The sequence below is a fragment of the Passer montanus genome, unplaced genomic scaffold, assembly GCF_014805655.1.
Source record: "Passer montanus isolate IOZ18808 unplaced genomic scaffold, ASM1480565v1 scaffold31, whole genome shotgun sequence".
Lineage (NCBI taxonomy): Eukaryota > Metazoa > Chordata > Aves > Passeriformes > Passeridae > Passer > Passer montanus.
This window is the reverse complement of record NW_024367819.1, coordinates 9,287,786-9,300,917: the sequence shown is the minus strand read 5'-3', so window position 1 is coordinate 9,300,917 and position 13,132 is coordinate 9,287,786. Positions and strand designations below refer to the sequence as shown.

Sequence of the window (13,132 nt, the reverse complement as noted above, 5' to 3'; positions counted from 1 at the left end):
TCTATATCCGACTCCAGAGACAGAAACCAGATTGTGCCACCCAACAAAATCCAATCTTAAGCTGCTTTTCTCAGATTACTGCACCCAAGATAAATATATATACATAGCCAAACCAGGATGCAATGGCCAATGCCCTTGGCGTGGTAGCACCAAAAGTCCAGTTGCCAAGACAAAATCTTAGCTCTCCTTAATTAAAGCACATTTATAGAAATACTTGTAAGATCTGCAAAGAGAATGATCAGTCATAACATCATCAATAAACTCATAAATAGCTTTCCCAAGATAGACAGAACATCTGTAAGTCAAATTCCGATCCAATCTTTATGACAGGTTCATCATTCAAATGTTTTAAACTAAATTGTTCTCAGAAAGCCTATGACTGACTTAAAGTCCAACTAGAAGCATGAATTCTGCTTACAGCTTACCAAGAAGCTCATTTTCAGTAGTTCAGAAGTCATACTCCAGTAACAAACTGCTGCACACTGTGGCTAGAAAAGGGGATTTAACTACTTGATCCCAGTACAATTTTAAAAAGCAGCTGTGCTTCTCTAAGGTGTCAAGTTCCACAAGTAACAGCAAGTACTGCAAAACTTCAGCAAAAGCCATCACAGTGATTTTATGGACAAAATAACCATTAACTTCTAAGATCATGGAAAACAGAAGATATGAACTGACATCTAAACAAAAGACTTTTCTCTTAAGTGCTTCTGCTTTATTCAAGATAAGTAAAATTACAGAGAAATTAGTACTGCCCTGTTGATGATTTACTTATTCCATAATGCAAATATAACTGAAAACAACTGCCAAATTAATTTACATAATTCCGATATAAACCAAGATGATTTGACGATTTATAAGTACATTTTAAAATCTTTTGGTTGAATTGAAATAGCTTCATAAATACACAAGAAATTAATTCTGTCTGAAGACATGTTAAATGAAAGTCACCTGCCCTAACTAGCACAGGAGAAAAAAATCTACCTTTGCAAAAGCTTGTAATGAGACTTTGGTTAGCCTGATTCTGCTTGAAAACTTCAACACTCTCAGCCAAGTTCAATTAATTTGCTTTAAAAGTGAGGTTCTATTAAAGCACATAGTTTAATAATAATTCCCTAGTCTAGCCTGTAGCTAAGTAATACAGCCCTAAGTAAGAGAGGAGTAGCTGTGACACCTGATAAATTATATTACTTGACTGATTTATGACTTATGTCCTCCAGTTCCGACCTAACAAAGAAAATTCAATTATCCAAGCAGTCTAGGTTCATGACTTTAAGCAAAGATGATCTGAAGCCAAAATTCAGGTATCCTGAATCATTTCTAAGTGACAGCATGAAACACTGCTTGAAGTGCAGAGGTAACAAGGATAAGCAAAGATTGTTTCAGTGTTGTCACTTTCTGAAGATAGTCTACAAGTTATTTGACAATATTATTGAAGCATAAAACTTATATAACTTCAGGCCTAAATACCTATAACTTATAAAAAACTTTATAAACCTTCAAAACATTGTAAAATTTAAATAGTAAAATGTAATGGCAAACATTAATGCAATGCAAAGATGACATATTTTAAAAACCCAGAGTACACAGATGGAGGATGTCACGTTAGCATGATAACTTTATTTCTTGAACATAGCTTTTCTGTGTTTAAGTATTTAACCCCAAAGTTCCACTCAGTTGGACTTTGTCAATCAAACTTGAATTTTTCATCAAATTCAGTTCTAACTTCCAGAATTCATTTTGTTCTTATTCAGAATACCACGGCTTAGCTTCAGCATGACAGCATAAGAGATAACATCTCAAAACATACTCCTCCTGACTACGGGACATTCCTGATTATCAGTACATGTTCTATTCTGTAAAAAATTCTGAATGCACTATAGATTTCCTGTGGGTAACACAAGGAAAGATTTAATCAAACTCTTCACAAGAGATCATAGTCACTAGAAGAGTAATTCAGACAAAATCACATCCTGCCTTCACAAACAACTATTGTTATGAGGTTTGAGATAGAGGAAGTTGCAACAACTAGGAATCTAGGTGCAGATTTCCAGGTGCCTGGGGAAAAAAAAATCAAACAAAAGACTCTTTAAGACTGAATGAGTGAAAATAGAAGTATTGCCTTTGTTAACTGCCTTCAGAAGGTAGTTTGGAAGTTAACCTGGTCTCACTCTGGCCGTGTCAAAGACAAGTGTCTTGTCTAAGCCCACCATTGCTGTCTGCGTTGTACACCATGGAAAGAAGGCACTATCTGTCTCCAGAGGGTGAACTTCACCCATTATATCAGATGCTTATCTTCAATGGATCCCTCATTCCTCAGGGTGCTGAAGTTCTCTTTGTAGACTACTATAGAGTCCAGATTTTGGTAAGATAAATTCAACTTAGAAGTATCAGGCAACATCATACCTTGTGAAACACTTATCCCTGGGTTAAAAGATTATCTTTTCAATAAAATTATTCCTGTTTATATATCATATAATCTTACAGAAAGCCAGCATGTTTAATGTAGATATTTAATATGTTTCCTAAGCACATATTAAAGCCTAGGATAAGGTAATTTCTATAGTCTGAATGCTGGATTGTACAGACAGTGCATTAAAACGTACAACATTGTACACAATCTCTTACAGTTTATTTGAAATAGCTGTCTCTTTCCTATCTGAACACTATATGAAAACCCAGAGGCAGTGAACATGATTTATTTTTCTTTCCTCCTAATCAAACTTCACATCAGAAAAGCATGAATACAGTCTGCAAATGCTACTGCTTACTTGATTGAGATAGAAATCTTACCACACTCAGGAGGAGTCTAGTGGGTTTCTGGCAAGAAGTTCTATCTCTAAGCTCAGACTGCAAAGAAAGTTTGCTTTGCTAGCATCTGACAGTGAAACATGATTCTGCTTAACACGGCGTGACTATAGTTGCACAGTGGGAGATTATAGGCAATGAGAAAATTTCTAACAAATGGCTCCTATCTCAAGGAACAGAGAACTGATCTCTCCAGAACACATCTTTGGTAATGAGGTATGCCAGGCACTCTGTACCAGAATTAATCTTTCTGTAAAAGCCAGAAAATTGCTACAATTCAACATGGAGATAATGAAAATAATGTTTCACAGCATCCAGGCTCTGGTCAGGTGGAAGTAAGTTATGATGTTTTCTTGCTATCTAGACAGAAATGGTGAAGGTGTCTGTCACAATTCACGGTTTCCCATTCTCATGACTTCCCTCTGTCCCAAAAGCTACAGCGACTCTAGATGACTCTTCATGTATTTTCCTGCAGTGAAATCAAGGAGCAGTAGAATGGTGGTGCGTTGGCCACATCTAAACCTGGGAGCAGGTTTAGAATCCTGCAGTTTAGATGCAGTCAGCAAGTTTCATCTCATCAGCAAATCACCTCAACAAATCCCTCAACAAATGTTCTACTCCATACTGTTCTGACATCCATAATCAGAAAATTACTAAGCAAACAGTCTCAAAATATAATGTGCTATTTCCACCAGAAATGTATTGGTTAATGCAGCCACTTGGAACACTGATCGAGTTTCACCTTTCTTTACAGAATAATTAAAGACTCTCTGGCCAAAATGAATCAAAGAATGAGTGCAAATTAATGACAAAGCCATAAGGGCACTCGCTAGGAAGAACAGACAGATGTATAATAGTTTCTGCCCTGTCAAGTACTCAATAAAAAATACTTAAATATTCAGTAGTTTTGGGATTAGTCAGCAAAAATCCTTCACCCAGATGAACATTTCTATTACTATGCAACAGGGTTGGGGTCAGGCACATACATTGTTCCAGTGATGAATTATTTCCAAATGAATCAAAGCAGCAGCTTCAGCAAGATGCAAAAAACAAGTACAATGCCAGGAAATTCAGGAGTATTATGTTCAGAAAGAAAAAAAAAATCTTTGAGATAATCAGGCAGAAAACGCACCTGAACCACCGTCCCCATGCCCATCACTTGCACACTGAAAAAATGCTTTATTTAACAAATTGCAGGGTTTGTTACTCCTGCCTATATTCTGCAGGAGTCAGATTAGGCATCCAGCTCTGGGAGAGGCCTTATGATTATGACTTCAGAGCTGAGAGACGTGTCTCTATGCCAAGTTTGAATTTCTCACAGCAATATGATCTATAACAAACTGTCTCTTCTCTTGTTTGCCCCACTGACCTCCTCTCTTGTCATGCATTGGCTTTTGTATACCCCTTTCTTACATGCTGCCATTTCAGCTGTCAGAACAGATTATGCCTAGATTCTCCTATAGCTTTACTTCTACTTGAGATGATTTTTCCAAATCTGCACTACCTGGTGAGAAAATATTCTCTTTCTCATTTAATCTCATGGAATTTTAAACACGTATAATCCATGTTTAAGCGCTGGAAGACAGCAAAAAGCAGCAGCACCACCTTGAAGTCTCATTAAGGACAAGAGACAGGTCATACACCAATCATAGCAGATCAAAGTCTTTGCTCAATAAAGTCTGAAATTTAGTTTGGATGGAAAACAGAATAGAAGAAACACTTGTGACAACAGTTGCTCCATGCCAAAATCTGCCTTGCTATCCAGACCTAAGTGAAAATACAGCATTTGACACTGTAGATTATCTAAAATGGGAATGATATAGAGCACTAAACTAAGTCTTATCTGGAGTTGTTTTATGATTTCACACAGTTCACTACTCTATATTTCTTCAAAAATTGCTAACATCCTGCCCCCTCCAAAGACACACAGATGCCAAGTGAAACAATAAAGGTTTTGTATGGGATGAAGAGCAGGTCGGGGGGGCGGTGATGGGGGGAGAGAATGGAAGTTTCTAGCATATTATCACAGAAGCCAACTCTGCAGCCTCCCCTGCTACCAAAACCTTGACATGTAAGCTTAGTACAGGCAGGAGCTTAAAACTGACTTTCACAATAGTTGTTCTGTCTGAAGAATACTGAGAATTAGAAAGTGCAGGGACTCAGAAACTGTTCTCTCTTTGTGGTGTTAGATAAGCCAAATGCCTTCAGTTATCCTTTTTTTTCCAGCTAACCTGGGTCTTGTGAAGATACAAAAGACTACGTAAGTGGAAAACAGGCCTAAAAATATTCAAATATAATAATATAAAAATCAACATTTTTAGAATTATATTATTAAAATATAATAATTTAAAAGATACACTGATATACAGTTAAAACTAGGTAATCAAAAATGCATTTATAAAATTAGAATGACTGTCACAATTTCTCCTAGTTTTAATTTTTTGTACATATACAAAACTATGTATTACTGATAGGAAAAGAAGAAAATTGTGAAACAAAGTAATTCCAATTTAAAGTCATCTAAATTTGAGATTTTGAAGGAGTTTGGTTTTCAACCTCAGAAATAAACAGAACTTTCAATTACCAGCAAAAGCACAACATAAACTTTTATATGAGAAATTATCCGGTTCATAAACTCCTTATTTATTTACACACCTGTATGAATCTTACAGTTGTTACTTTCAAACTACTGAGAAAAAGTTCTTCTTAGATTATTCCGTATTCTAGCAAAATATTCTGGGGATATGTTAATGCTACACAATTCATCCCTAGTAAAAGCTCAGGGGAGTATAAGGGGTAACAGAATCTTACAAGATCAGAGTTACTGTGAAGAGTGTAAAATAACCCGGCAAATCTCATAACTGGTGATGAAAGACACTTTCTTAGTCTGAATGATGATGCTACATCCAGAAGAAATACAGTCTAGGCTCCCTACTGGGATCACTATGCCCTCCTTTTCATTCTCAGTTCTGTTACACACAATGCCAGCAAGCAGAAACCTCCACTCTGAGCTGAAAAGGGCACTGCAGGCATGTTACTAGCAGGGGGCATGGTGAGCCCATCTGGCTTTGCTCACCATCTGTGGAGCACCCGCTGGTGCCGTCGCTGGAGCAGTAGCGCATCTCGATGCGCTGCCGGCCCACCTCCAGCAGGTTTGGGTCAGGCAGGCGCGCCTTGCAGGTGTATCGGAAACGCTGCTCGTAGTGACCACCATTGTCCGAGATGTTCACCGGCGTCCAAGGCGTCCAAGGAGTTGTCTTTTTTAACTCTGGGCAGGCGTTGGTGTTACAAGGCTGATATTCCTGAAAGAAAAAGGTCATCATAAATATAATCGTCAAATACGACCTTAAAAACACTCCAGAAATGCTCAGACAAAAAGACAACCCTTTTAAAAAAACATCTTTGGATATTTTGGCAACATTTCTAATAGCATTGATCATCAATGAACTTTTAATACCAGTCTCAAGCTGAAAGTGTTTTTTCAGCTTCTATGCAAGCACCACACTGCTAAAAGCAACAATATACCAGTACAAATTAGACCTATCACATCCATAAAAACAGTAAATCAAACACTAAGCACCATAATCAAGCATATCCTTTATAAATTAATAGCCCCAAGTAAGGTGAAGCTAAATATGCTAAAGCTTTCAATTAAGAAGAATTCTAATAAACTGCAAGTACATGTCACAAACTGGCAAATAATTCCTTGGTAACATCTAGTGGCATATGAAAAAGCAAACTACTGCCCATTTTGTTTATTGCTTACATACTTCAAAAGGGACAACAGATAAAATATGTTTTATATTACAGATTCTGGCTCCCTGAGGTGCATGTTACGCATAGCTCCAGAACTGCTAAACCTATCTTCAGAAGCAAATTCCCTGTGGAGTGATACGCACTAAACGGAACAGATGACATTTAAGAAACCAATGCAGAATTGCCAGTATTCTCACAAATGCAGACTTGTCAGTATTCTCAAGCCCCGCAATCTACGTCTTCTGATGAGTATCATCAGGGTCTGTAGGTCCTGCCTATTCATTTTCCAGAACAAAATATACTTCATCTGATGCAAATTCTCTGTAAAATATATGGATGAAATTAAACAACCACTGAATATCAGAATAAATTCACACTGACAAATTATTAAATATGAAAAAAATTAGGTATCAGTGGGAAAACTTCGACATTTTCTCTCTACCTCTTGCCTGTAAGAGAGAGAGAAACTGAGCTCTTTCTGAAAAGAAGCCTACTAAAATTTGTAATATCACTAAATACTAAAAAATAAAGAAAAAATAAAAAGGTTTATCATATAGTACAACCTCCTTCTTTCATAACCTCTACCTCAGCTGATACCACCATGTTCCCAGCAGCAATAGATTACCTACTCCTCTCTTTCCCATGGTGATAATGTTCTTCTTATCTCATACTTTCCTCAGTCCTACCATACTGCCTCTTCTCACAGACAGTCTAACTTATGAACACACCTATATTATATTGTATAATCTATATTATGAACATAGGTTTAGAGCAATCACTTTCAACCCATATTTTAATTTAAAGCCTGTATTGCCATTTCAAATCTAAAAGAAGCTTATTGTCTGAAAGCCTTTCTAATTTTTCCATCTGTTAGAGTTGGAAAAAAAAAATCCCCAGAAATCCCTGTCCCACTAACGCAACGATACACCGGAGAACCCACCATGATGTTCAGGATTCTCAACTTCTGAGGCCACAGGGATTTGTGACGACCCTGTGCTTCCACAGTTTTGTGTTACTTCATATATAAAGAGCTCTTAGACCAAAGGCTTCAGCTGGAGTACTCTTGTTCCCTCCTGAGGGCTGTGCGAAGTCCTTCGCTACCTTAAAACCTTTTGATCACTTCCATGGTGACCACAAGTCATACTCAGGCACCATTTAGGGAAGATTATCAACCTTTCTGGGATCTGAGTGTCAGCCTGGTCTGGTTTCTGGTTCAGAAGACAGCAAAGAACAAGCAAATTATCTGCTCCCAGGTATAACCGGGGAAGTAATTTTTCCATGCCTCCTCAGAGTCAATTCTTTAAATCAGGTATGTTTTAGACTTAGGACAGAACATGGATGACGGTCCTCCTTGCAGCACATGAACTTTAAATAAAGAAATCATTAAATCTGCCAATCTGCCTTTCTCTCTCCTTTTTTTTCCCCCTTTTTTTTTTTTTTAAGATGTCTAGCAGTGATGAGTCTATCACCTCCCCAGATCAGCTGTTCTGCTATTTAGTAATCTGCAAAGATAACAAATTGCAAGTTAATATGAGGCTGCATTTTCCCCTTAATTTAATTTTCCAGTCACTGAATTTTGCTGTGCATTTATCAGTGATGCTGAGAGTATTTCTTGTCCTAAACCTACAAAAACATTTTCATGTCCAAATACCTATACTAAGCTCAACTTGTTAAAGGTACACAGGATTTAAAACCTGATCTGCAGGTCCTTTGCACCCCAATATCTTCTATTAATCCCATTTCCTCATTTTCCTTAAGACTGGACACCAAAATTGGACTTGACATTCTAGAAGCAATCTTATCAATACAGCATGTAAAAGCAATCATCACCCCATTAGCCTGACAGTCTGACTTTAATATGCACATTATTGCATTAGTGCTTTTCCTTCCACAATATTGTACAAAGAATCTAAGTAGACCCAATTATCGTTGATAACCTGTCCTTTTCTAAATCACAGCTTAACAACTACCTATAGATTTTTATCCCACACAAGAGGCTGGTAGTATTTGGCAATATTAAAATATGTTTTATTAGCTTCTGCAATTATCTAACATATTATTTACTACCTCACCAATCTCTGTCCTGCTCAAGCTTTAATGAAAATGTCTTATATCACTGTCTAGACTGTTGATAAAAATGTTAAGTGCTATTGACCCAAGAACTGACTTCAGGCAGACTCTACTGGACACAGTAATTTATATCTGCACATTGACACCACATTTTTCAATTTGTCAATGAACCAGCTTTTAATCCGTTTAACATTTGTCACATATTTCAGTTTTCTGAATCAAATGATTTTCTGTTGAAAAGGTAAATGTATTGGAAGAGGAGATTACTGTATTAGAGTAATCTAAAGAGTGCTGTATTACTTTAAAACATCTTGAATCCCAAACTCTTTTTTATTAGTAAGTAAGCAGGAAAAAATCAACCAGTATAGTAGCTACTACACTGTTTATCTCAATATAGTCACAATAGTCTAAAAGTTTCAGTTCTTCATTTGCTATGAATTTTTGTACTGATGTTTTTCAGTGAAAACCAAAAGCTGCTAGAAATATGAGGATTTTCTTTATTACACATGGCGTAGAAAGGTGAGGGTCACGTAAAGCAGAATATGTGAGGTATGTAATGAACCCTTTGTCAAACAAATATAGCTAGTAGAGGAAGAAGTTATTTAGTGTATTGAATGTTGCTTTGCTAACACACTTCTGAGATGAACATGTCAGCTCCCTCACTCCTAGAAAGACAGACTGCCAGTGCTCAGTATGCTTCAGGATGTGTAGTCCCTTCATACACCCTGACAGAGAGCATTGTCCTATGCTGTCACCAGCACAGAAAGAAAGATGCTCCTGAAGAGTGTCTGTGAAGACCATTTGTTAGTTTTTCCTTTCTTGCTTGCTGCATAGCTTATATGAAAGTTTGAGTGCTGTCACGCTTATCTATTCAACCACTGGATAATAACCACAAAAAGCTCAGAAAGCTGGGGAAACAAAAGTACATGTAGTTCAACTGAAGAATATTTACAGCAGTAAATAATCTCTCCAAGAGAAAATTCAGAGGACTATTGCCAGAATGGATGACTCCTTGGAGTTTTGGCACTAATAATGACCTGGCAGAGCCCCTGGCTTCTCTCAGAAACACTGAGTGCTGCACTGCTCTGCTGACTACCACGTCTGCCATGGAGGAATCAAAAACCACACGGTGCTCATTGAGAACATCAATGTGATCTGATGCTGAAAACTCTGGTAAAAACAGAACAATGAACTTGATCTGAATTGCCTCAGATGTGGACGTGAGGAAAGGGAGGACACAAAAGGCATAGTTCAGATTACACATGGATATGTTAAGTGCTACTAGCATGAAGACATAGTCTAACAGGAAAGATTTGAGAGGGAAGAGAGAGGGAATATGGAAACTGATACCTCTGCTTGGTTTATCCTCCTCCTATCACCTTGTCCAATGCTTGAATGATTTACCCAAGAGGGATTTCAAGAATATGGCTCTCTCCAAAGCAATTTTACCAGCTAGAATCCTGGGCACATTAATCAAGTAACCACACGTAAGTCTCAGATGAATAAAAATCTCAGAAGAAACACTGAGGTCTCATCTCAGTGGTAAAACAGAGCTAGAAAAGCAGTGAGGCATTCTGCTTCAATAGCGCTGCTGAGAGGAATGGAGACAGCGGCTGCTAAACTCCACCTCTGACATTCCACATGGACTGAAGGGAGAGATGGGGTAAAGCTCTCCTGGGGGATTCTCTAGGTACTCAGAGAAATCCTTCATGGGCTCCAGTGATGGATTATGCACATTAGTCCTTAGGGTATGCTTGTGAACCCAGAGCAATAATTACTTGAGACCATTTATAGACTCCAAAAATATCATTGCAATAGTTGAAGCTTAACCACATTCTCAAAGTTCTCTTTGCAAGTTCTCTAAAACTTGCAATCTAATTCACCATATTGTAGCTTTTAGTTTGGACTGGATTTAGCCAGTGGAGACAGTTGCATTTAGGCCTGGCTATACCTAGTAAAGATGCTAGTACTGGCTATACCTAGTAAGAATTGTAAGACTCAATTTTAGGGTGCAATTCAACATTGCAGTTTTTTGGAGATCAATAGAAATTTTACACAAAATACTGAAATAAATACATACCTCACAGAATACATGTCTGTGAAAATGATGAATTTAAATTAAAAATATCATGAAGAATACTGGTGGTAATGTGAGAAAAGGTATCATAAATTAAAATGATTATTTGAAATTATAATATATTTGGAATCATAGATAATAATTATGCTATTAAGCAGCTACCTTGCTTCTGTCCTTAAACAGCATTCCCTAGTATTTTTGCAAAATGGAAAAAGAATATTTATATAATGTTTTCTACCAAGATTTATTTAGAATAATTTGTTTATATTATTTTAGAAAAAGAAAAGTAAAACATAATTTCAAACTAGAGGAGACTATTGTTAAATAACACTGAACAAAACAACAAAACTCACTGTCTTCTCCTGGAGGACATCGAACTGACTAATTTTTTTTTTACCTCTGCATACCTACTTCAGTCAAATTCCTAAAAATTTTGAGAATCTCTGAGACTTTTACTCCTAGTTTAAATTTGATTTTAATGAAACAAAAAGCATGATACTATGATATTTCCTTAAAAAACTAGAGCAAAATATTATCAACATTTGAAGTAATTTTTTTTCATTACAACCAGAATTCAGATAGAGAGTTCTATTCCCATTTATATGTTCATATTATGGAGGGATTTCTCCTAACAAGTTCTTATTTATTTGATGCATATAGTATGTCTATGTGGAATGCACTTCTGTAGCACTCACATGTGGTTTTTTTTCTCACCTGTTAGTGTGACAGACAAAGCAGCTAAATCAACACTGACAGTGCATTTAAATATTTTCAGTCCAAGAGTTATCTTTTATGATTTTCTTTCAATATATTGCATTAGTTCTGAAATATTTTTTTGAATCACCAAACAATCCATTGGTTAAAAAATACTTAGAAATTTTTGCTTTTTGTTCCATCATGCTAAAATTCAGTTTTACTAGCCTGAAGTAATTTTTAAGGTATTAAGACACCAGTAGAAAAGAGTGTTGCTGATCCATAAATTGAATGGTGTACAATGTCAGTCACCTGAGACAAGACAGGGCTACAAGATATGAGAACCTCAGCCTCTCGGCATCTTTCAGTCCCTGAGTTTGCCACAGCAATACACAGTTAAAAGAAAGGATAGCTCTCACATGCAAGAAAAACAAAGGCCAAACCAAATGCAACAGGGCTATAAAACTTAAGAGAAGAACAGTTCCCATGAAGAGGGAGCCTTGTTTACATGTCAAGATGTAAGTTCCCTGAAGAACTAATACACCCTCTCTCTCCCCAGGAACCAAAAGACAGATAATATTTATCTTCCCGTTGTTAAAAAACACAAAAAAAATCACTAACAACTTTAAAAAAGAAACGGTTCATTTGTTTTTACTACAGAAATGTAAAGTCTTATCTATTTAAAGAGGCATTTTCAAACTAAAACAAAGACACGTCCCTGATCATATTTCTACTTATTCCACAGTTTAAAAAGCCAGGTTTTTCAACCAAATACCAGTAGATATACCTTAGTTGAGTGTAATTGTGTGGCTACAATACAAGCATGACATGAAAGAACACTCAAACTCCATTAATTTCAATCCATTAAACAAAACATCTTCTACCCTGTAAAGTCACCGCTATACTGGGAAAACAAGCCCTGAGAGAATTTCTGAGATCCTCATTGTATTTTAACCCCACTTAAACATCCTAGTTTGTAGGCAGTATTTTACCTTCAGTTGACATCCATAGGAGGAGTTCAATAGGAGTTAAATAGTCTCCAATAGATTCCAATGGAACCAGGACTGCAGAGACTATTGCTCATTGCAGATGCAATCCTGCAGCAATGTGAATTAAGGGTGGGATGTTGTGTCCAGAATGGATTTTAAAAATATTTTGATGGATAGAGGGAGGAAAAAAAGTTTCTTCTGAACAAAAAAGATGTGGGTTTTGGCTGCAAATACTGACTGCACGCAACTTTTTATTTCAATTTTGTGTATTTTAAAGAAAAGATTTGGAAAAATCCGCATTGGTGGAAAGGGAAATTTAAAAGGAATTAAAGGCTGAATTTGGATCCCTTTTCCCTGGAAGAGTACAAGACCCTGTGGGCAGGTCAGGGAATTAGGACAGTTTAGCACACAAATCCTTCCTGTGTTCAATATCACTAATTTTACTTCGATAAGGGAAGTTCTTACTTTCATCACCTCTTCATAAACTGATCAGCTTTTGGAGTGAACAAAGCCACCACTTTCTTTTTTCTACCAGCCATTTGTGTAACTCCCCACTCAAAAGCTACATTTTATGTCAAACTCATTAAACTTTTCTTAAGGAAATTGCTACTAACAAAAATTACTGTTTTGCAGGTAAGTTGCCGCTTAGGAGATTGATGTCCAGGGGTTATTTTCTCCAGTTCAGGAATCTTATAGTAAATTCCACCTGGTCTGTGGTTTTGTATGCTGTGTTACAATCTGG

At 36.8% G+C, this 13,132-nt stretch overlaps 1 protein-coding gene across 5 annotated transcripts in view; it reads right to left on the bottom strand.

Annotated features, from left to right (window-relative positions):
• SEMA5A (semaphorin 5A) overlaps positions 1 to 13,132 on the bottom strand; it is a 315,764-nt gene that overhangs the window by 28,597 nt on the left and 274,035 nt on the right. For all 5 annotated transcript variants that reach the window (XM_039714857.1, XM_039714858.1, XM_039714856.1 and 2 more), the window contains one exon: positions 5,882 to 6,107. In XM_039714857.1, coding sequence (XP_039570791.1) covers positions 5,882 to 6,107 — 226 coding nt within the window. The remainder of the gene's footprint in view (positions 1 to 5,881; positions 6,108 to 13,132) is intronic.